This window comes from Diadema antillarum, unplaced genomic scaffold (genome assembly GCF_040938485.1).
Source record: "Diadema antillarum isolate AM-2024a unplaced genomic scaffold, OU_Dant_1.0 seq00001505_RagTag, whole genome shotgun sequence".
Classification (NCBI taxonomy): domain Eukaryota; kingdom Metazoa; phylum Echinodermata; class Echinoidea; order Diadematoida; family Diadematidae; genus Diadema; species Diadema antillarum.
The window spans coordinates 288,376-313,862 of record NW_027272239.1 but is presented as its reverse complement, the minus strand read 5'-3'; the positions used below and the strand labels follow the sequence as shown (position 1 = coordinate 313,862).

General features: G+C 37.7%; 1 protein-coding gene across 1 annotated transcript in view; it reads left to right on the top strand.

The window, feature by feature from the left end:
* LOC139710155 (uncharacterized) overlaps nucleotides 1-24,214 on the top strand; it is a 38,988-nt gene extending 14,774 nt beyond the window's left edge. The window contains exons 4-20 of the mRNA XM_071622087.1: nucleotides 3,749-3,791; nucleotides 4,718-5,953; nucleotides 6,891-6,937; nucleotides 7,639-7,845; nucleotides 10,587-10,661; nucleotides 11,606-11,726; nucleotides 13,402-13,600; nucleotides 14,323-14,431; nucleotides 15,201-15,259; nucleotides 15,554-15,683; nucleotides 16,523-16,629; nucleotides 18,025-18,124; nucleotides 19,513-19,666; nucleotides 20,145-20,211; nucleotides 20,995-21,153; nucleotides 22,347-22,518; nucleotides 23,215-24,214. Of these exons, the coding sequence (XP_071478188.1) occupies nucleotides 3,749-3,791; nucleotides 4,718-5,953; nucleotides 6,891-6,937; nucleotides 7,639-7,845; nucleotides 10,587-10,661; nucleotides 11,606-11,726; nucleotides 13,402-13,600; nucleotides 14,323-14,431; nucleotides 15,201-15,259; nucleotides 15,554-15,683; nucleotides 16,523-16,629; nucleotides 18,025-18,124; nucleotides 19,513-19,666; nucleotides 20,145-20,211; nucleotides 20,995-21,153; nucleotides 22,347-22,518; nucleotides 23,215-23,388 (3,159 nt within the window). The 3' untranslated portion in view covers nucleotides 23,389-24,214. The remainder of the gene's footprint in view (nucleotides 1-3,748; nucleotides 3,792-4,717; nucleotides 5,954-6,890; nucleotides 6,938-7,638; nucleotides 7,846-10,586; nucleotides 10,662-11,605; nucleotides 11,727-13,401; nucleotides 13,601-14,322; nucleotides 14,432-15,200; nucleotides 15,260-15,553; nucleotides 15,684-16,522; nucleotides 16,630-18,024; nucleotides 18,125-19,512; nucleotides 19,667-20,144; nucleotides 20,212-20,994; nucleotides 21,154-22,346; nucleotides 22,519-23,214) is intronic.
* Nucleotides 24,215-25,487: the final 1,273 nt, after the last annotated feature.

Here is a 25,487-nt window from a genome sequence, read left to right as displayed (position 1 = left end):
CATTGTAATTTCATACCTTCCTCTTATCTTATCAACTTTTTATAAGGAAAACAATTTTGTGATCATGCATAATTTGAAATGTTTCTTCGACGACTGAGTGAAATAATTAAAAATGAAAAATTCTTCAATGTATTTTGTATCGATGAACGTAGATTGTTCTGTATGATGTATTATGATAGATTCATGTATTGTAAATTGTGGCGAGAGGAAGGAAATACTATGTCATTAACAACAAAAAGAATAGGAGAAACACACAAAAAGACAGAAAGATTGAAAAGATAAAAGGGGAAGGGAGAGGGAGAGAGAGACATGAGATAGAAAGAGCATGGAAATAATGATGGCACACATTGTATCTGGTTTGGTAAGACTTTTTTTTCACATTTAACTTCACAATACAAAAAAAAATGTACGTATATTTGCGACGTCTCTTTACATTCGTGACTGTTATACCGGAGCGTTTACATGTAAATTGATACTTAATTGAAGCGGGTACCATCAAAGTAGAGCTGTGCTGTTTTTAGATCAAAAGTCAAACTAAGCCCTTTCTCATTTTCTTTTTGTATTTATGTTCTCTAGGCAAATTGATATCATGCAACCCCCTCCCCCCCAAAAAAAAAGAATAAAAGGAAGATACATACGTCAAAGAGGAAGTATACATAATTATGGAAGGAAATGTAGACCAGTTTATTTAGGTAAGATGATTAGTTGTAATCATTTGTCCTTAAGAGGGCTTAGAAGTTCATCAACTTCTTCACGTATATGACGCCTTTTAAAAGCCGCTTTGTAAAAAATGATTGCTTATCATTGGTTGTTTGGTTGCTCTCAGACTTAATGGTTGCAAGTTCGATGAGGATCATTATTTCGTTTTTGAATGATCGCGACGTTTTCATTCGACAATTATAATATCATCTTTATTGGATACTTGTAACTTTGCAGAGGACGTATTGTGAGTGTTAGAAGTGCTTTAGGATGTTATCCGAAAGACTGGCTATACATGTCAATCATATATTGATAAATTAATATGTTTCTAGCAAGAATGTTATGCAGTAGTGTATATAGTTTCTCCAGTCTTGTTCCGTCCTGTCTTTGTAAACAAATATTTTCTTAAAGAATCCTTTGAGTGGTTCACAGTATACAAGCATGCTTTTCAGTGGACCTCTTAATTCTTGTTTTCTCCAAACATAGCTTTGTATTTTGCCGGTGTGCATGTATGATTTTCTTCGTTAACCATTATCTATCCTGTAAAGTTAAATGTATGCCTCTGTTATAATTCCTGATTTATTCTGTGTTATGTTTTGCTGGAAAAAAAAAGAGAATTAAAAGTGAATGAACTGAATTGAAGTAGGCTGATAAATTGTGACCCTGCACCTCAAAACAAACAAAAAGTCGCCAGACATGAATTTTGAGTTAAGACCATATTCTGAAAGACCAGACTTTAAGCTTTAAAATGATGTATAACTCAAATGAAATGGGCTCTCGTAACCTATCTAAATATTGGAAAGAAAGCACAAACTCAGGAAAAGTGTGAACTGAGAAAAGAGGCTCTGAAGTACAGTGTCTATTCAAGCGCTTAATCTTTACCAAACCGTGCTGGCTGTGCGATGAATGGGACAAAAAACAGGAAGTAAACCACAAGCGTAACAACAATGAAGGGATTATCAGATTAAAGTGAAATTAGGCATGCCTCATTAACACATTCTGTTCATAATTAACGCCAACTTTCAAAGCAGTAGCCCTATCTTTTCAAAAGTTATTAGAGTTGAAAGTGAAGAGTGTGGACAAGGTTTTTCAGAAATGAAAAAGGGATTCTAAAGACACACCTAATCACACTATTCTACCAAAAATGTTCGAGATAAACTGCTAAAAAACACACTTTCCTGCCCGTTTTATGATACCAAATTTAAGCATAATGTAAAAGAAGGCCCGCTCTTTCAGAAAATATGAAAAAGTCAAGTTGGCTAGGTTGACCCGTTTCATTTATTTTCAGTCCTCACGCAAAATCGCTGTGTGCGACTTTATGTTCGTTTTGAGGTGCACGGTCACAATTTCAATCATTACTTTTTTGTCTTCGACAAGAACATACAGCATATCACTTTCTTTAGTAACAGAGGATAAAGCAAGCAAAATAATGTAGAATGAAAAGAGCATACAATAATAGTATCGAAGAACCTTGTAGTAATTTGATTATACATTGTCATGAAGATTGAAGTGATGAAAATGAAGTAAAAAAAAACGCAAAAAATGGAGGGACCTACTGAAAAGGAAAAACCTGTGAAATGCATGTGTTGTAATCTTTTGCTGAAAATCTTTGCATAAAACATATTAAATGTCCAAATTGATTGCTCGCTCTGCAAAGCAGCAGCAAATACATGAAAACTAATCAGTGAAACGTAAAAAAATGCATTTACCGATTTACCAACGTTATTATCTGAATTTTACGCAAAGCTTTTAAGAAAGGTTATTCATGACAAACAAGAGCACCTTAGCCTTGACCGACATTGCAAAAATTATTGCATGAAACTGATTTTCAAGTTTTGAAATGTATTACATAGATAGAAAATAATAGACAGGTTTACTAGATGATATTCTTTATTCCGAAATTTCATTCATCCGAAAATAAAATAACAAAATTCATTACCACGACGTTTCGAAATTCCAAAACACATAAACTCCGTAAGCCCATTAGATGTTCATTAACCCGAAATTCGAAAAGGGTCGGTAATGTGAACATTTTTGGCGTCATTCCGAAAGTTCGTTTTTCTGAAGGTACGTAATTCGAAAACAGAGAGTGCGTATTTGAATAACGTATACCTTAGGCAAGTTAGGAATAAAGAACCTTATTTTCGGATTAACGAACTGTAACTGGTTTACTAACGTATCCACTGCTTATTCAGACCTCTATGACAAAAGTATTTATTTCAAGCAGGACAATACAGGAGGCTCATCCTCGGCCTACTCGAGAAAAAAACAACCAATGTCTACAAAATCATAAATCGCGTCGTTGAAATGCAGTATTTATGTACAGGTAGTGGGAAAAGCTTGTCACGTGAAGCACTTTTCATAGGTTTTGATGATCCTATCAGAGCAGTGCCTTATACAAAATGTATAGTCAGCCCACTTTGATTTCGTTATTGCACAAGTTATCCAGAAAGAATATTCTAATATACGTATGATATACACTCAGCAAAAAAAAAAAGTAAACACTTTTTCGAGTTTATATTTTTCCTAGAAGAGTTTGATGAAAATCAATGTATTATTCGTTTTTGTCCTCCAGGGCACAATTATAAAAAGTGCAGAAATTGACAGGTTGTCTTTCATTTGCAGATGCCCTTTAAGATGACAATGATAAAAAAAGACCAGTCAAACACAATGAGAGACATGAATGAAATAGTAAAAATAAGTTTTCCTTCTCTTTATCTCTTCATAACCTCAAACGAAAGCAAAGTGGGAAACTAAAGGGGAAAAATGAGGATTTTCTGTCAACTCAAACCTCAAATGAAATAGTGAGTAAGTGTAATCTGGCGGCCCTTAGTGAGTAAGGGCCGCCAGATTTCCATTTTGGTAGCCAGATTGGGCAACTCATATGTCTCATTGCTATCATCTCGGCTCATCAAAATTTCAAATCTTCGAAGTGGCCGGAACGGGCCACCAGAGAAAAACGTTATCAGTGTGAAGCCCTTATATAGGCCTATATATGGGATATAATTCAGACAAGGATAATTTGTGATGTATTTCGTCATTCCTACAGGTTATGGTCGAGTGTGGAGTGGCTGGTCAGGGTATCCCTCCTGGTAAGTTCCAGAGTACTTGCAATCGTTTTCAGATCTTTGTCATTTATGTCATTCTTGCTACTAGTACCCTCATCAGGGCAGTGTATTAGAGTATGATGCGTCTATGAAATCACACTGAAACATGATGCCAGATGTTTTGTGAAACATGCCCGCCAAGCCTTGGTCATGTTTGTTATCCTGTAATAATTCCTTGAAAGGGTAACTCATTGCAACCTTGTAACATCCCTTCTTAAGATACTCACGGTCTAGCGGTTTATGCGCTTCGCGTGAGAAAGGTCCAAGGTTCGAACTCTATCGTAGCACTCGTGCATTTCAGCATGGCACTTTACCACAATGTTACTCCTAAAATGTGACTAAATGTGTGGCTTACTAGCCTGGGAGGGAGTGGACTGTTATTGCTGTTTTAGTATGCAAGCAGTCTAGCTTGAGTGCTCCCAACAGTGCCCAAGGAGGTCAAGTAGGAGCTCTCTATCTAAGGTAATAGTTTGAATCTAATGACCCGGGAGATGAAGCTGACAAAAACAAAACAATTTAAAATGTTGTACATCCTGTCAAATGTAATACATTGTAGTCTTCAAAACTAGGCAGACTTCTGTTTTCTCTGTCTTTTTGTTTCTTTCCCTCTCTCTCTCTCCCTCTCTCTTTCTCTTTGTTCCCCTCTCCAATGTTATATGTTACTCAAATTACTTCCATATATCTCATGATTTATCTATATCTTAAAATACTTATGATTTTATGAGATGTCTTCCAAAAATGGCTTGTTATATGCTCGGTCTGCCGTCACCATGGATTTTTTGGTCTAGTATTTTTGTTCTTTTTTTATTCTTCAATGAATTACCGTGTTTTGTCTTTTCTATGCTTCCCTTTACTTCATATTCAGATGTTAAAGAAAAATCTGCCGTACCTTTTTTTTGTTTCCCTTCAAGAAATAGACTCGATTCCTGCAGACGAGGAATGGTCAGTACGCTATACTTTTTCTTTTACCATTGTCGGAAATGGATTCACCAAAAAAATCCGAATTATTCCAAGGACGTCAAAAATAACGCTTCTGAGTATACCATGTTTAAATGAGACATGTCAAATTGATGGAGAGCGCAGTCTTGACATTGATGTCTCTCAATGTACGACTGTTCAATTACTTTTGACCGATGATGTCATAGTGTATGGGTTAGTGTATGCAGGAGATGAACTGACAGCAGGATTTCTGGCGCTGCCGGAGCAGGCTCTCGGCAAGGAATATCTTGTCGACTGCTTAGGCGTTGACGGCACCCTGTACATCTTCATAACGGCCATTGAGGACAATACGGAGATATCTGTGAATTCCAGTAATGAAGGTGATAGTCCTCTGATACTTCATCTCAATGCCAGCAACTTTACACGTTTGAAAGCGGTTGCTGGGGCGCATGTTTCATCGAATAAAAAAGTTGCTGTTATCGTAGAGGGGGAGGGTGTGAGAATACCTATCAACAAGTACGACCGTGGTGTCATTATGGAGCAACTCTTTCCGATATCTCACTGGGGTCGTGTTCACATTGTGCCGAAATTTGCTGAAGACATTAAATGGACGCTGCAGGTGATGTCTTTTCAACCAGAAACAAACGTTAGCCTTACCAACTGTGAACAGGCCGGCGTTCAGTACGTTTCGCTCGAAAGTCGGAAGAATTACACCCTATTTCAAGTGAGGGGGCACCAAGCTCCATGCGTCGTTGTAGCAAACAAACCCATTCAAGTCGTTCAGTACATGCATGGTTCAGCCCTCATTATGCCAGGTGACCCGAGTATGATCCTGATTGCTCCCGTTGAGAATTACCATGGAAATATAACTCTGCATATTAAGGATAATACATTAAGAGGAGAGACATTAGAAAAACTGACATCGCAGCATGTAGACATTATTACCGAGCAGATTTACACCGATTCAGTCAGATTAGGGAACTTAAGCATTGCAGCCCAATCGTGGAATTGTTTTAACGTCACCGACGGATTTCAAGCCGCGTCTGCTGATGAAAATGTTAGAACCTTCTGCCACCTGTACAGGCAGCTGTCCAATGATGTATACCACGTTGGCAGCTCGGACCCATCAGTAAGGATGTTCGTCAGGCTGTCTGCGCATGCATCTTCAACAGGAGGAGCAATGCTAGCAGACATCTCATTTCCAACAGGTAAGAGCACGCTCCGTATCATTCTATTTTGAGTATTTCACATGTGTATATGATATATAATGATATCAACAGCAAGCGGATTATTGCAACATAATATATATAATATATATGTGTGTGTGTGTTTGTGTGTGTGTATGTGTGTGTGTATTTATATGAAATATGTTTCATAGATTCACACTATAATCATCTTTAAATAGAGGAGTTGTGGCTGAATGAATACACAACGGATTATCAACCACGAGGTCACCGGTTCGAGTCCCTGACTGCAGTGGTTGTGCTCCTATAGGCAAAGAACTTAATCCTCCTTGCCTAATCCTCCAAGGGGGACTTAAGCAGCCGTTGGTTCCGTATTTTCTTGGTTTGATATATATATATATATATATATATATATATATATATACATATTTATGTGTATGATATATATATATATATAGCTTCCTATGCTTCCTGAGCAGTCACGTAGGAAAAAATCACATAACGTATATCATGTGTAATTTGCGTTTGTTTTTTCCTTCCGAAATAATCCTCAGGGAAGTTATATGTTGAATATTAAGCTTTCTTACTTTTGTGAATGCTCTGTGAGAATGTTGCTCCTTAAACTTACCATTGCATTATGTTCAAGAAAACCTTGAGGCGATCATGTTGCTGACGCAACATCTTGTTTAGCACCAAATGATTTTGCAATAGCATCTGAACAGTTTGCTAGAGTAGCATACCTCAGCGGCAAATTGATACGATGCACAGAGGCAGGAATTGATGTGAAAAACGCGTTTTTCTATGTCAACAAGGGAATGGTCAATTAAAATCTATCGAAATAACATTGCCATGGATGGATGACTGAAAAAAGAAAATCACAAATAATAACCACATTCGCACATTATTTGTGTACGTGTGAGTCCTATTAATGTTCTTCATTTGTCACTTCATTCCTCTCCAGCTCCAGAGAAAACGGAAGAAGATGTCGTAGACAATCCTGAGTTGGAGGTAAGCTAATCAACTTTTCAGGGTTACATCAGGATTGTAGATATAAGAATGTGATTCATGTTGATATTTGTGACTTGGTGCGAGTATGGCGTTCGATACTCGTCAATCAGTCAAAGTCATTCACGTGTATCATACGACAAGAAAATCTTGAGTTTGGCACCAGGTTTTCGTCTTTTTTTTAATATTTTGCTTTAACCAAAGAAGACCTGGGTGTACTTCGCTGTCAAAAAAAAATATTGTCTTATCATTAAATCATGCGATTATGAATTTCACTGCATTATTCTTTTGAGAAAGATTTGATGGAGCAAGTCAATTCAATTATACCTGTAGGCAATCAGGACCACAATTACAAGAACTATCCATTTTGAGAAAGTTATATTCACTTTATGGTTTAATGTGTAATGGATTTAAGGATTACTGGAATTTTTTTTTGCGAGCTCTTAGAAGATATTGATAATTCTTCAAGTGACACAAACAATATATGAGAGCAAAGTTGTTCCCCTGGAAAGAAACCATTCTATTCTACCATAATTTTAATCCTGGCAATGAATTATAATCATCGTAATTTAAAACCAAAAAACAAACAAACAAACAAACAAAAACATACATCATCAAACTACAGAAAACAGAAGTATGGTCTCTGGACCCTGATGGGTTGCGAAAATAATGAGAAACAGCGTGTTTTTTCCTCTTATTTTCAGTTGAAAAATTTTCTAGCCCGGCACGGGGACTTCCAGAATTACGAGGACGCCGAGAGATTGCTGGGTTACTTGCTGAGTTATCTAGGAGATAAAGACGAGCTGGACTCCGTTGAGAACATGAATTTCACTTTTGACATCTTCACTGAGATCATGAGACGCAAGCCGCTGCAATACGCCACCGCCGCAAACACGCAAACTTTCATGAATGTAAGTATGAATTGAAAGAGTGTAGCCGGCACCAGCTCCCCCCCCCCCCCCCACGATTTAGTAAGCCCGTGTGTTTTCATCGAGACTGAAGTCAATGATGTATAGGTTGTATAGGATGAGGATAGTTTGATTAAATTTCACAGCAAGCCTCCAGGGGATAATATTTACCCTATTGACAGCGATGTGTTTGTGCGATTTATAGCTCCTCTGTTACCTGCTCTGCCATTGAGCCTTGGGGCTAATAAAACTGGTATGAGGGACAGCGCAATGCCTGCAAACATGTATCTAAGGTGTCACTAAAGGCAAACAATTCTTGAAAAGTAGCATATTGATCTCACTGATGCTACTGGGTTTTTTTCACATCACGATGAGTCAAAAGGGAGAGGGAGACATTAGAAGCGTGTATATCATCAGTGTGACATAATGCAAGTGTTAATTGGGTATACAAATATCGTAGCCGGGGAGGACAATCAAATTAAAGAGTCGGACACAAAGGTTTCCCAGGAGTTACGATCCCATCACTTCAAAACACAAGCTGACCACTGAAATTGGTCGTCTGATTCCAGTACTGAATTAGATTTAACATTGATATTGTCGTTAGTAGCATTATAATTTCTTTTTTTTTAATTTAGTCATCTTCCATATGCAAATAATGCAAAATTATTACAAAAGAAAACAAGAACAATTTGTACAAGTTGGTGAAATGGTATATTTATGTATTACAATGGAGTAAAGAAACTTTAATACAGAATCGCTGATGTATCAAACAATGGTATAATATTTAAATAAAACGTATGTATACAGACTTGCGCATACATGCACATAATATACTGATATATCAATATTCTGATATTCATGAAATCAATACAACTTGAAATAGCACTAAATTCATTTTTTGTTTCCCGAGCAACACATGAAATCCAGCCAAGTTCGTTTTGACTTTTCAGGGATCCAAAAAAGCTTTCACGTCCCCATGGAAAATGTTAGATGTAAAGTAGAATTAAGTGCGCGTTCTTTGTGCTATATTATTATGTGCGAGCGTTTTGTGTCAGCGTCTGTCCATCGATGAAGTCTATCTTCTTACTTGTTCTTGATACTCACGTAAGTGTTGCAACCGACAGACTTATTTGAGCTTCAGATGACTGTTTGCTTCGATGCCTAACTGACAGCAACGTGAAGATCCATCCTTGGCCGTGTTCATTTCATGAATATACCCTTTTAATCTGAACATGAATACTAAATGACTAAACATCCGCCATGCAGCCTGCTCCTATAGTGCCTATAGTACATGTACTCATTACATTCAATTTACGGCGCATTTTCTACATTCTGAGAAGGTTCGATAAATAATTCTTTTTTTAAAGCAAACGAATCATGAGACGCGAGACTCGTTTCAGTCAGTTAATTCAACATGATCCAGTGCTTCAAATTATATTACAATCTAAATTGCCCATTCCTTCAGAATATCCAGCGAGGTGATATTAATTTCGGTCCCTTTAGGTGCCTTATCTATCCGCTGTCAAACCATGGAGCTATTTTGTGTTGAAAAGTTCCATAGCTAAACTGGCGTTGTTGGTTTTTTTCTGATTTTATGTCGTATTGCGTTTACTACTTGTTTTATTTTTGCTGCTTCACAGACTCACTGAAGAACAGCTTTTGGCTGAAATGAAATAAACTCAAACTCACAGGTGGAAATTTATGATCTCTTACTCAAACGGTTATAGGCAACTGAATCCAGGGAGAATGACTTTCATTCGTTCGAAGGATGGCGTACCAAGAAGAGGTTTATGTTAGCAAATTGCGTGCGAAGTGATTATACTTCTAGACATGATTGATTGTTGCAAGCATGATTTCCCCCGAGTCAGGATTGTTTACCTCTTTCCCGTGGCCCGCTCTTTTACGGATATCTCGTAAGGCTTGATCAGGGGGAACTCCAATCACAGCTTCACTTCACTTCATCCACAATAAACACATCAAACAATCAAAGGTTCATCTCAATATATACTACACACTCAGATGAAAAGAAAATACTGAGTTTCGGAAGATTCAAACGTTTTCGCAAAACGGTGATATCGGTTACAATCACTTTCCAAAACATTAAGTTTATACCCTCATTATATACTTAGCCATCGTTGTTTTAGGTTGTTGTTTTTTTTTTAGAAAAAATGTTTAATAATTTTATGAGACTAGCTCATTTCAATAAATAATTCAGCAGCTCCTGACCCTTCCCGCTTTTGCATTGATATCACACACTAAACTAGATCTTTTGCATTTTTATTTGGGAGAGGAGGGAGGGAGTGCCTCATTAAGGAGAAGTTAGTGAAGATTATTGAGCACGTCATTGATACACTACTGAGAGTGTGCTGTCATCTCCTTTCCTAGTTTACAATTATGTGACAATGACTGTTTTTGCTGTTTTGTAACAGACAGAAATGTAGAAAATTCTAAATAAAATAACTGTAAGAACTTCTGTCGAAGTTCAATGAGCTTGGATGTGTTTGTTTATTTGTTTGTTTAGACTGAAGTTAAAATAAAGTCAATATGAGAGAAGGAAGGGACTCACACTTTAAAGCACACTTTAAAGAAAGCATGTTAGCACATGTAAGCACACAATGGTATGATGCCGGTTTCCAATCATTCTTCTTGAAAATCGTTCATTTTCTTTCACTATACTGCACATAAGTGTTTTAAATGTGTGATATGTATTTATATTTATACAAGTATGTCTCTTTTTTAACCAGATGACAGCCGCAGCAGTACATGTGATATTTGCCGAGAGGACCAACGAGCTCATGGCCATTGCGTGTAGTCAAGAGGTAGACCTACTTTCCCCATCTACATTACACTTAATTTCATAACTCCTATATATGGAAATGTTGAAGTGAGCCCATAATATCTAATATTTCTCACTAATTTCTGAACGTGGATAGGGTCATCGTCTTCACACACGAAATATTTTGTCTCTTATCCTTGCACCAGAATTTGATGTCGTCACAACTTCACTTTCTTACTACTGGAGCCTAGGGCCTCAGATAGTATTGCTCCTGTGTGAGATCCAAACAGGGAGGTGGGAATCAAACAAATGTCAATGAAATCGACGGGTCATTCAATGACATGCAGTTTGTTTCGAGCAGTGATAATGCACTTATACTGAGCATGATAGCTGCACTAATAATGAAATAACAGTGACGATTACAACGCAGTAATGATCTCTTTCAATTAGAAAATCTCTTCAGTGTTAAAACCCCTCTTTCAGAAACACATGTCCTCATCCCCCTAGCATCGCGAGGTACCAATTTCACAATACTTGTTCAGAGAGGGTTCATCTTCTCAAATAGTTTAGGAGGGATCCGGATTTAGGATTTCATGCGAAGAGGGTTCCATCATCACGTATTGTAAAAGGGACTGCTAGGTCTGTAACTTCGTCAACATACATAGGGTGTATTTAGATGTATTCTGGCAAAGACTCTCATCTTGGTCATGTATTTACTATATTATCGTTCATAATCAAATTGCCTTTTCAATGTCATTGTAATGGCAACTAAAGGCAGCGAATGTAAACGCATCCTTCAGTAGCCCATGAAAGTCAATATACCACTATCACTTCGATCAACGAATTGTAATGGAGGAGAATACGCAAACAGCACAGAATAGCCGACTTTTCCGGTAGAGCTCTGCCAAACCGCGCATCCCTCTCTCGATGACCTCTTTCAAGGTATAATGTAAAAACGCTAATGATAACTCCTTTCTTGCCCGACAGGAAAGTCTCCTGTCGTACCCTGACGATGTCCAAAGAGAACTGGAGGCTGTCGCGGAGACTGCGGCAGATAAGATTGCCTCCGGCGGACTTTCATCTTTTCAGGCCCTTCGACCCAATGCAGGTATTTCTTTACTTACTAACTTACGTACTTACTTTACTTTACTTTTATTTTTACTTTTCCGGAACGATGATGTAGGTCAGAGCCTGTTCATCGATCAGGATTGCATCTTCGGCTGCTCTTGATCCTTCCAATTATAGCCTGGGCTAATTTCATTCGAACATTGTATCTTGAAATTTAAACAATCTATGGGACTTATATACACATGGCGGGGTGAAAACTGCCTGAGACCAAGAACAAACTTATGATATAATACGTATAGTTACTAGTACTCGTAATCAAATACACAATTCTTCCGATGCTCGTCCAGCTTTACATGTGGCAGATCGCAAGAACGATCCTGTTTCTATACAGAATTTATATGCATAACCAGGGCCCCGTTGCAAGAAAGTTGCAATCAATTGCAAATAATTGCTAATTTTGAAACAGCCATTCTGATTGGCTCAGGGTCTGCCCTATTAAGAAGACATGCATGCAACAATGATTTTGATTGGCCAGTGACAATCAGTTGCAAGTTGCGTTTAAACGCAAAGTTTCTAGCAACGGGGCCCAGGTCATATTTTTGGTCCATGCTTTGGCATTAACAACCACTCCTTTGACAAGTTGCTTCACCACTATATACGATAATATGAATACCAATCATTTACATTTTTAATTCCATTCAAACATTATATTGATATATAATTTAGTAAATATTTGTGTATTGTTCAATGGGAGACAGTCGGGGTGATCACATAATCAAAATATTGCGCAAACTATTTTTGCCCGTGTCGTGTTCTGCGAGAAAATGAAAGCATTCGAAGTTCAATGAATTACCTTGTCATCTGCCCGGTTGCATTAGTTGTACTTTCGTTTTCTTCAAGTAAACCAGGAGGTCTGTCACGCAAGTAGCTTTCCGCGGTGAAAACTATAGGTCGATACACCGATCATTAATATCACTACACCTTGTGTAAACCGGAATCGACTGTGGGAAGAAAGTTAAAGAGATATGGGCAACAATGTTCACTTTTTGTCGAACACGTCCTAGTGATATACGTACCAAATGCAGGCTCATGTTTTTTTTTTCTTCATCGCGCTACAGAAAAGAAAGAAAAGAAATAAACGGAATCATTTGAAGCGTCACTTAAACTGATCCTAATTGTAACCTTATTCATATGCCCTCGTAACATTGAAAAGAGCGTACTGAAGAGGATATGTTTCAGTTTCAGTTTGATTTTATTTGTCCGCTTGTACAAGTATCAATATACAAAATACACACAAATAGACAATGAAAATGACAGAATCGGATGGTTTCAGGTGGATCCCGTAGAGGCATTGGATGTGAGGTGGATCCCTTAAATCCAAACAATTGAAAGTTAGACGAGTTTCTTGAACTGTTCATATTCAGTTTTAAATTCAAGTGACAAAATCAGAACACAATAGGCTGCTAATGATCCTGTTTCCTAGAGTAAAGTAATGGCACTTACTGTACATTGCAGCAATAGCCAAACTCTGTTCAGTTACTCCGTTATCGTCAGGATAATGCCTAACTGGTACATATACATTTTATCATCTGCTACGTTTGTCATCATGCGTTCTTTGATAAGGAGTTCTGGCGCCGAAATAATGCACGTGTATAGAATATTCCTGGGCAATGATAATATACAATGTTGATATTGTTTTGTTTTTGCAACTGCAGCTATCAGGCTCGCGGCCACGCAGCCATTCGTGTCAGTGGAAAGTGAAGACAACTGCGCAAACGTAAACGATGTGACGTCACATGTGGCAATTCCGTGCGCTGTACTGCGCGAGCAAGGCGCTAGAGCCTTGTACCACATCAACCTCCCGTATGCGGGAGAGGCCATCTCGCGATCTACATGCACATTTAACGACAGTAGGTAAGAACAGCGCATGCGCACTGCTTGCACCATTTCTTCAATGGTTGACTCAATCTTATAGTCTTATAATATCTCTTTCAGCAAGCAGAATTGCGTGCTTTTGTGTGGTTTCATGTAAAGTTTTCAAATCAATTATACGTTGCTCTTTAATAATCTACAATCTTACTGACTTAGATGTAAGGTGTCAAAAGAATAAGAGAAAGTAAACTCATATTTAATCAATCTTGCACATTGGTAACAGAAATTTAATAAATGATTTTAGGTCAGCCGAAAATAAGGGACATTAAATTTTCATTTCTGGCTGCTGCCTACCATAGCAATTCCTTTTACACTGTTTAACTGATATGTTTGTAATTGTATTTTAATGTTGATGTATGTGCTTGTTTGTTGTTGTTTTTTTTTGGGGGGGGTTCATATCTTCTTAGCTTTGGTAAAGTAAAGAAATTTGAAACTTGAAATATTACATGAATAGATTGTTGAACTTAAGAATTACAGCTTTCGTTACTCAATAACTGGCTTTACAACGGGCAAAACTAATCGTCCTTTATACATGGTATGTTTAATTTCTGTTATTCCCTACATATACATGGCATCATTCTCTTTCTTAATCATGAAAATTCGCTCATTACCCAATAAAAAGAAATATTCTGAGTTTGTGGTAATAATTTTGAAGACAACAAAAGAGAAAGTTTATTGTTCTGTTTTAAACAAATTTTGTGCAGGATTGAGGTACCATCTTCGCTCCTGGGCGTTGGTTTTGTGTCAGACGTCAGAAATGAGTCCAGATTCTCGCAGAATATCTCCATTACTTTCAATTTGAAATCCCGCAGGGTGAGATCATGTCACGCTCGGAATGCTTTAATATTATGCATGCCATGTTTCTTTCTCTACAGCAGTATTTGTGATGTACTCGATTTCAGTATCATGAGATCCCCAGATATGCGATATTATGAGCTAACACTGCAAGACTTATAATTCCATTGCCTTAAGTTCCTTTATTCATCATGTTGTATAATTCTGAAGGATCAGTAACTATACCTTAGCTTTGAAGTCGCTATTATTAATTATAATTATAGTGACGAATCGAAAGCTCGATTAAAAAGGGAAACGAAGAGAGCAATGTCCGCCTCCAATTTTACTTCTTTCACTTTAGTACCAGACATCGTAACTTACGTCAATTTCAATTCAATGTTTTATTTCATTTTTCAACAAGAACATTAGACATCACTTTTTCGGTTATAACAGATAATAAGGTGCGTAAAACTATGTAAGATGAAAAGAATGTACAGTTATTGTACCAGCTTACAATAATTATACATTATCATAAAACTCAAGTGATTAGAAGTAAGTAAACAGAATGCAAAATTAGAAAAATGGAGGGACCCGCTAAAAAGACAAAGCTTGTAGGATGTGGGCCCCTCAACGTCTATGTGATTTAGATTATTTTGTTGCCCTAAAAGTTCTAAAATCTCAATTCCAATATGTTTTTTGTCCGTCTACCGCTTCCTTGTCCCTGTCTGTTTATGTGTGTATGTGTGTGATTGATGTGTGTGTATAATGTGTGGTTGCGTGTCTGTCTGTTCCTATCCTCCCCCTACAGGCCAAGGTCAATCTGACGGACGACAACACCCTGTGCTCGTTTTGGAACTTCACTCAAAGGTATTTGTCATTGTAACAGTGTCAACCTATTAAGTATACGGCAACCTAACACAACACTTTCATGTTATAGACCTTCAACTGGGGATGATTTTTGACGAGCATGTTTTTACCATTTCTATCTTGATAAACATAGTGATATGTATTCATCTGCTCTTATCAAATATTAATGCTTTTGTTCCATCATGTAGTTTGGAGTGCACAAGAATAATTAACCAAAAGAAAAAAAAATAATATTAGTCCATTTCCAGACACGAAACATAATGTAACAACGCTTTTTTTTTTACTTTATAAAAGAAATTGGTCAAGTGCAGGGTGCAAACTAGACACTCGATCAATGAAGATGACGGAAGATGTGATGCAAGTCACGTGTCTCTGTGATCACCTGACAAGCTTCGCCGTACTTGTCAACCTAGCAGCCGACACGGTGAGGAATGTAGGGGTGTCTAACTTATCAATTCCAATGCGACGGTTTCCCAACATACATGGGTTATTCAAATAGCAATGTATACTGTACTTTTACAGGAAAAGGTGTTTCACGACAACCAGAAACCTGCCAAGGACTAACATAGCAATAATTCATAGTGCAACGTGATTTCGAGCACATGTATCAAATTACATATACTAAGTATTAGCAGCTGCATTTGGTAACTGCATTTAAAAGCTGGTTCCTAGTTCTTCGGATTAAGAAAAAACAACAACAACTATTTATTGATAGTAATGCAAAGATTGAGTAAACTGACATATTGCAGCTGTACAGGACAAATAGCACTATTTTTCCCCCATGACGAGAACTGAATATACAACCTTTACCAATGAGTTTATTTCATGTAATGATATGAGCACAAATAGTATAGCAAGGAAACAGTTCAAAAAATATCTCTCATATTTCAAGTGGTAATATCTGACATTTATGTAAAGATGGGTTAATAGAAGATAACACACCTTTCATGAAGAGGTATCAGATTCGATGTTCATCTCACATTATTCATTTGATGTGAATGCATGATAAACTTATCACTTGTCAAAACCACTGAAACAATGACACCTACGCCGAAAATAATGTCCTTTTTACTTTAACGTTCAGTTTTAAGGACGTACCGAAATGATTGTCACCTGGAGATTGTCAGTCAATCGTTTATTGTCTGGTGCGATATTGAAAGTAAATTCTTCGTGGAGTGTCATTTTCGTGCATTCTAGTATACCAGAGCAAGAATCACCAACCAAGTGCTGCTAATTTCAAAACTCTTCTTTTGTTTACCCCAGGAGACCCCGGTGGTTCATGAACACGTGATGTCAATCCTCTCGATCATTGGCTGCAGCTTTTCCATTGTCGCCTGTTTCATTATGTGCTGCGGATACGTTGCCCTGCGGTGCGTTGATTCTCAATTTCAATTTCATTTTCAACTTATTTTCATGTTTCTCAAGAAAATATCATACTACGAGAAGTACAATTGTGTTACAAATGCAAAAATTCTAAAGTATAAATCAGGTGAAGCATTCACTTGAATGTAGGCATATAACTGTGTCGATATGGCAATAAACGTAATGGTCTGTATAACGTAGTATGTATGACTATAATATATTATAAGTAGGAGAAATATGATGGGATCTACATATTATGCAAACTAACAGGTGTTATGAAATATGGAACACGGATATCTATTCAGACCAAATAATGGATGTATGGAATGCGAAGCGATTGTTCTCTCCGAGTGTCAATACATTGCCCACGCACATCAGTCATACATGGATTCTTTTGTATGGGATCAACATAAGAAAAGATTTGAATGAGTTGAAAAATGTAGAAATATACCTTTGAAAAAAGAAGAGGCATAATCTTTGTGTTTACTCCGGTGAAACAGGGTCGATAATCGACAAGCGCGATAAAGATGTTTAAGGGCACAAGTTGAAGTTTCACACACGTCAATTCAGTATCAACAGATCAAGATGCGTGCTAACTCTATAGCAATCTGATTTTTTTCCTGATTTTTTTTTCTTTTTCATTCGCAATACATGTGGTCTCGTGTGGGTTATCTTCATGCATTGACGTCCTGAGTGTTCGCATGATACTGCATGCAGTATACGAACTGTTTATACGCTGGGATACGATCTTTTTTTAAAGTGCTACAGAAGAATGAAAATCTAATCTAAAGGAAATAGGATTTGTCTTCACAAGATAATGCGTTAGGTATTCTAAAGATTAGTGGAAAGGACTCTCTTTAGTTTCATCTTTTATGTTTGCATAAGGCATCCAACCACATTTGCATTATGGAAATGGACAAGTTTCGATCGTTCTCAGTGAAAAGGAGTAGGTCCTAATTGTATGATGATGATGATTATAATAATTATGATGATGATGAAGACAATGATGATGATGACGATGGTGACAATACTAGTATTGACGCTATTATTGCTGTGATTTTTACTTTTATTACTTTCACTGTATTACTCTGGATGTCATTACTATTTTGTGTACTATCATTGTTATTATTCATCGTCATCATTTTTGTCACAATCATCTTAAGCAGGGCTCCACACTAACTTTTATTTTTGGTGGCCCAAAGGCAAACATCCGACCTTTTTTGGTGGCCCGACGTGCGTTTTTGGTGGCCCCGGGCCACCGGGCCACCGTTAGAGTCGAGCCCTGTTTAAGTACCAGCATTATCATCATTCCGGTTATTTTTATTGTTTTTCTTGTTATTAACAATACTATTATCATCATCCCAGCCATTAATATTTATCACATCAATTTGTTTCACCCGTAGTCTCAAGAGTGATCTGATATTAGTGCATGGGAACTTGGCTTTTGCTCTCGGCCTAGCAGAAATCGCTTTTCTCTGTCTCGAGTTTGTACGCCCTCCATCGGTAAGTTAAAGCCATTTTCATCTCCATTGACATGATACAATTTGTACATGATTGCAATGCATAATTCAAATAGTGATGTAAGATAACATTGGTACCAATACTACAACGGTGACAAACTCAAACAAGGAAGAGAGATAAGATATCTTGAGCACTAGAAGTATATCAGAAAAACACAAACTCAAATTAGCTAGACCCATATGACATAACAGCTAAGTGCTAGACTATAGTCCTCACTAGCCACGTGAAATAGATATGATACGTAACACAAAAAGAAAACACATTTCTCTTGTGTCTAAATGTCAAGCATTTGTTGTTGTTGTATAGTTGTTGTTGTTGACCCTTATTCAGATGATTCCTTATCAGCTAGTACAATTTCATTATTAATGTAATGTTGGCTTGACAAACAAATGAAGTCAATTTTGTAATTTCTCTCATTCTTGCGCGTATGTACCAAATATTCTTGGAACCTTGAATGGATAATCACTGCAGCAGCTCCTAGAAATTCCGTTAAAATTTTTGTGGATTTCTAAAATCAAATATGTGTTGTTGCTCTTTTTTATGTTTCTCTGAATAGTGAATATTAGTGGCAACCACATGCATGAATTAGAAAAAGGCGGCAATGTCAACATCTCACTCTAAAACAGGATAAAACAAAATAAGATAATGAAGAAATTTCAGTCCCCCCCCCCTCAAAAAAAAAAATCTATACACAACACCATGAACTTCAAACTTTATCAAAGGGTGGTATAGTTCTGGTTGAGGTGAGGATTCAGCCTTTAACTTTTTGCAAGATGGCAAGAAATCACTTATGAAATAGTGCAGAGCATACCATTCTAAGAGATATTCTAATTTTATTTTATGAAAATCGGCTTTGAAATGGCTGAGACATCCGAAAGCAAAGTAATACAAGGCTATAATTATTTGGATTGCTCTGTTTGGGTATCTCAGCCGTTTCAAAACCAATTTTCATTAAATAAACGTTGAATTCCACTTGGAATTACATGCTCTTTCATATTTCATGAAAGGTTTCTCATTATCTCACCCAAAAGTGTTGAAAACCTAAAGTCAGATCTCTACCAAAACTATAGGATCCCTTTAAAGAATTATGTTCAGCTTGATGGAAGACTTATCAGTTGATGACAAAATTACATCCTCCACTGCGATTAATGATTGATAACTTGCACACAAAGTATGTAAATCTTCAGAGTTCCATATAGCTTTCGATCTTGAGATTTCTACTGTAATTTTGTTGACGTAATTTTGAGTCCACTCAATCAAGCCAATCTAAACATGGTGTGGAATTGCATGCAGATATGATATCGAATGACTATTATGATTTAGCATCAAACAGAGATTGTCAACTAACCATGTTAATAACGTGTTCTCAGGTTCCTTGCACAGTTGTCGCAACGCTTATCTACTACTTCTTCCTCGTGACCTTCTCTTGGATGACCGTAGAGGGCATACATCTCTATCTCCTGACGTTTGTCGTGTGGAACGCCGAAAAGAGAAAAATCGGATGCTACATGGCATGCGCATGGGGTACATCGATGCAATTCCTTTTTCTTTCCTTCTTTCGTTTTCTAAGACCCAAGGAACAATAAACCTTGATGATGCAGTTTGTTCGGTATAACTAGTCGCAGTAATGCAGTTACATAAGAAAATAAGCAGTCACGTAAAAATCAAACATGAAGCTATGGAATCAATCGTGGAAAAAAATATTTATATTTACAGTGACGAAAAAAAAGTGTACATTGGTTGCAGACAGATGATTCCATGATGAAAATTTGATTTGATTAAACGCTTATACATGCAACCATGAACACTAGACTTAGCTTATGCAAAGACTGTTCTTGTCTGAAGACGTAATACGCAGAGTGCAGTGAGAAGTCTCCCTTTCACTACCCTTTCCTGGAGGCAGTGATTTTATATCATCACGAGTTCACAGAGTGTCACTATATCCTAACAACTGCTATCTCTTTTCATAACGAGCTGAATCTATCATGTTCTATGTTTACAGGGTTGCCTATTATTCTCGTGGCGGTTCTGCTTTCTACTAACGATGGTACTATTGGACAGGAAAATATGTAAGTAGGCAGACACAACCCCACGAACAAAACTAGAACATAACACTTGGATTCATTTTACTGAGCGTAAAAGATAGAGTTCCCTGTTACTTGAAAAGGAGATGACTTCCTAGACGCTATGAGAGGTACTTTGGTTTATATTTGCAGTGTCGATACCTTATCAAGTGGAAGTGTCCATGCACTTGTTGAAGGCCAATATTGATGTAAGCATCCTTGCTTCTTCAGACTGTGGTAGAGAAGCCATATCCACAGTCAGTGTCAGCTCGTCAGGATTTCAATCAAGAACGAAATTCATAGAACGTGACAGTAATGTTGAGACAGATGTTTAAAATGTTTGTTAATTTGTCTGATTGTTCAAAGATGCACAGTTGCATTCTCAGTTCTAATGATCAGACATAACAATATTGTATCAACAATGACCAAGCAGAATGAAAAGCGAACGCAATAAAGATTAATGTCAATGAAGAGAACAATCACCGTAGTAAGACGCTGCATCTGGCATATACATAAACTCTAAAACTTTCCTGGAAGAACTAATGAAAGACGTGTGGTTGAAATACTCTGGGATTTAGTACTGAAGGTTATGGTAAACTGATATCTTGTAGCCTTCAAACTGTTCGTTCGTTCTCACTCAAATTCTGGTCAAGTTTAAGAGATCCAGTTCATCATTACTGATTGTACTTCAGTCCAACGTTAAAGATAAAGTTTATCAGATGGTGCAAATATTTAGATGCCATGAACTAGCCCACTCTCTTTGTTCCATTTCCGCTTTTCCGATCCCAGTTGTTTCCTGAGCATCGACGATCTGAAATTGCTGTATCTGGTCGTCCCTCTGGGCGTGGTCATTCTCTTCAACCTCTTCGTCACTATCAGAGTTGTCTTTCAGATAGCCAAAATGGCGAGCGGTCCCAACCTCCACACCGACAACCTTACAAAGATTAAGTAAGCAGACAACTGCGCCGCAATTGAAGCACGCGCTTTTAATTCCTGGACTTGCCATGCTGCCTGCTTAATGCAGTTTCATACCATGTTCGAGATGATACAATATGTGGAGTCAAATCAGTCACTAATACCCATCATGAAAGGGGAAAAATTATGGAGATTTGAATTGTATCATACTTTTTCCCGAATCGTGATAGTGGGCGCAACCCACTCTAGCAGACTCTACTTGGCCTGATCATCATGATTGTGGTATCAACTCACAACTCTCCTAACTCGAAAAGAAAGTCATAAAATCAAGATATTATTAGATAATTTAGCAGCTGAAACCCTTTCCCCATGAAAGTCATTCATTTCACACACTACAAAGGATTTTATTCTGAAACTGATAATACCATGACATCATCACTTCGTCTAATTTCTATTGTGGCTGCTGGTGATATCATGCGAAACTTTGAAATTCCATGATGTCCTTGTCCTAAGTCCCCTTGAGATTTGCTTTTCTGTTTGTTTACTTTTACTCTTCTGACTATAAAGTCAACTATAACATCATGTTACACTGCACTTTTGCTTGTCTTGAATGAGCCAAATCAGAGAGTTTGTTTTACCACAGTTGTGGGCTATTCGGTCCTGATAATGAACAGACACTGAAATGATTATTAGTGCAAGCTTCTATATGCGTGTGATGATCGTGCCCCTTTTTATAAGAATGTATGAATAATATTTGCTTCTCCCGGAGCGAAATACGATATTAACACACACACACACACACACACACACACACACACACACACACACACACACACACACAAATCCCTTCAAAAAAGTATCGAATGACGATGTGGAGGTAGAAAGTTGCAGCTACTATTTGACGTTGGAGCTCGCTTCTTGGTTCGGTTATTATGTGTATAAAACAGCAGCGAAGAGAGCGGTCTAGGTATTCTAGTCAGAGTTCAGGATCAGCATGAAATTGTTGCAATGGATATCTGCAAATTCCGACCATGCTCTGAAATGTTGTCGTAATGCACAAGATTGTAGGCCAAATTATGGGTTTACCTTGCAGCGGGGGATGATGCACACAAGGGAAATGAATATTGTCTGGAAAACAAAGAAATGTGTTCAATATTCTTTCCCAGGTAGTTAGTTGCCCATGATTATTTTCAGTAAAATACTTGTCTTACGCTCATCTCTCACAGGCATGGCGCCAAGGCTCTGGTTGTCCTCCTGCCCATCATGGGTCTTACCTGGGTCATCGGCTTCATGACCGTGATCCGAGGCGCCTCCCTCGTGTTTCAGTACATCTTCCTCGTCCTCAACTCTCTGCAGGGGGTCTTCATCTTTGTCATTCACTTTTTGCGAAACTCTGAGGTAACTCAATGTCATTCATTTTTATTTCGTTTCCTTTCTACCTTTGATTATTTTCTCATCGCTTGGTTAGAGTGTGGTAGTAAACAAGCGACATTGTCACGGCAATCCCCGAAAAGGCATTTTACACTAAACCCCTTCTCATGTATATACCTGCTTTTAAAACGAGGTCATGGCGTTTGGCCGTTGATAGTTTGTAAAGCATGACTTGCGCGTACTTTACCATTATTGTGTGGAATCTTGTACGCGAATTAAATATTGTATAACGTCAAACTAATACCATCTGAGATACCATCCAAATCTTGCATCATGTACTTTGGTGATGATTAGTCAACTTGTGGTTTCATGCACGACTTTTCATAGAAGGGCTCGTTTTGTTTGTTTGTTTGTTTGTTTGTTTGTTTGTTTGTTTGTGTGTGTTTGTTTGTTTCTTAAACCAGTATTCAGAGAAAGAATATTCAGGACGATTTTTCCCTGTTGAAACTATTACAGCTTTGAAATAATTTCCAATCAATTTCGATCTTTTGGATTAACAATTTGTCAAAGCTTGAGTTTTGTCTGGTCGTGGTTGCAAAGAAGAACTCTAAAAACATTAGGCTACACCATCACATTTTGGAATGTACGGCACAGAACAGTTGTTGCAAATATCCACATCTTATTTTGGAGATCCAAAAAAAAAGTTTTCGTATTGCAATGCAGGTGAGATACGCGATTCGGCGCCGGCGGGACAAGTGGATGACGCGGCACGGCAAGCCGCTGGTGTACCGGGAGAAGATGCGAGATAAGTCGTCTCAGTCTGGCCAGACACCGACCAGCAGGAATCTATCGAAGACACCAGAGCAAACTTTGACGCTCACAAATTTGTCCAGTTAAACTTCATAGATAACTGATGTAACAGGCTCATTTAATGACATGCAGCAATATTCAGGACCCCTGGTAGGAATTTAAGACATTTTTCTCGTCATGGAAGACAAAACGAAACATGACGAATCCAATTCTGATTTCTGATTTGATAGCTAAGGAGAAGCATGCACAGTTCAATGCCACTGTGTTACTTCTATTTTGGTCTGCACGCAAATTGATGATTCGTTATTGTCTATTGCTGCATTTAGATGTGAAAAAGCCATAGGATGGTAATACTGAGAAAGAATTAATGTTCATCACTCAAAGGTTTGACCCTAGTTTGCATGGGGTCATCCCACGAGACCACGAGTTCGACATTTAAAAATAAAAATAAAAATGGTTCATGAGCCATAACAGACACGAGTCATACAGTCCACGAGTTCGACACTTGGTAAAAACAGCCCATGAGTTCAACGGATACAGCTCGTGGCTGATCGTGTCGCTCTCGTGGGCTGTATGACTCGTGGGCAGTATGAATCGTGGTTGTCGGTCTCGTGAGGTGCACCCTTTGGCACACCGTCATAGTAACAGCGTTCTTGACTCTTGAATAGAATGACAATGATGATAACTATTGTACCATGCCTTTGTCCCGTAGCGCGTGATTAGTTAATATAATGCCCTGCGTTGGAGTCTATAATTTTGCTAGTCAACAAGCTAGCAGCGAACAGTACTGTATCGTGTATAAAAGTCTGTGTTAGAGTGTAGTGGCAATGCAGGTCTTTATATACCCCAAGTAGGTGCAATGTACTATGAAGCGAAAGTGCCTGCGTTTAATAAGGGGTTTACAGTGGTTTAGGGCCAGCGGCGCTCCACGGAGAGTGGAGAATGTTGAATCAGTGTGATATTCGAATGTGTAGCATTTTGTCATCCCTTCTCTATGCTATGTAGTCCCGGTGTGAGGCTCTGAAATCAGAGCAGTGTTCCGTATTTGTAAATAAATGCAGTTTTTGAGGTTATGCATATTATCTTATGTAATCATTACATGTCTGCACGGCCACACACTGGCTTGTAACTTTCATATTTTTAACTTTCTGAAATACTCGTATAATACGCATAGATATAAAGTTTCACAAAGAATGTTTAACTTTGCAATAAGCAGATAAGGAAGGCACTATAATAGTCAGACAAGTGTCTGCTGCTGCAGCGATCCTATTTGTACACTTTATCCATATGTTCTGTGTTATATAAGAGTCGAATCCATGTAGTGGTTATACGTATTAATGGGAACACATCTTTCAGGGAAAAGACATCGGTAAATTTGGGAAAGATTTCTCATCATAGGCACTATTATTATTCTACAAATGAAAATTTTGCTTGTAATTCATGCTACATGATTATAAAACTGAAATTTAGTAAATGTATGGGAGTAAAGGTAGTCATGATGGGTTTTTTTTTGTTTTGTTTTTTGTTTTTTGTTTTTTTTTTTTTTAACAAAGTCATTTTCCAGTATAGGTTACTACTAGAATAAACGTGATGAAGGACTATCCACTTAGTATATTATAGTAACGTCGCCCCATTGCATGGCGGCTTGCACTACACAGCGAGAATAATGCTCACATCATGTAACATTGGTTTCAAATAAAAAGAAAAGGCAAAAATTGTCAGCGATGGTTGCATAGAGGTATAAATAGATATAAGTTGCCCGAGTTGTAAGTTATACCCAAGCGTGTTCGGGTTATGGTGTGATGTGTTGCTCGATGTATTGAGCTTTGTAAAGTGTACTGGTTCCTCAACTACTCGTCTCTTTTAGTGGGATCAGGGAAAGGTCTTTATCCCGGATCGTCATTGCTAAAATTCTTTCAAACAACAACATGAAAATTGGCATTGGTTTGTCTTTCTTTGACTTCTCTCACTCTGATACCAGTTTATGGGTTGCAAATTCCGTGGATACAGTGTCTTGGTAATAATGATACATGGAAAGAATGCTATACACTGCAAAAAGTCCGGTGTTAAATAGTGAACACCGAGCTGGTGTTAAATTTTCGGTGCTCATTTATGGTGTTAAATTAACACCTCCGAGTGTCATTTCCAAATTTTAAACTGTTTTTTGATGAGTTTCTTAGTAACTG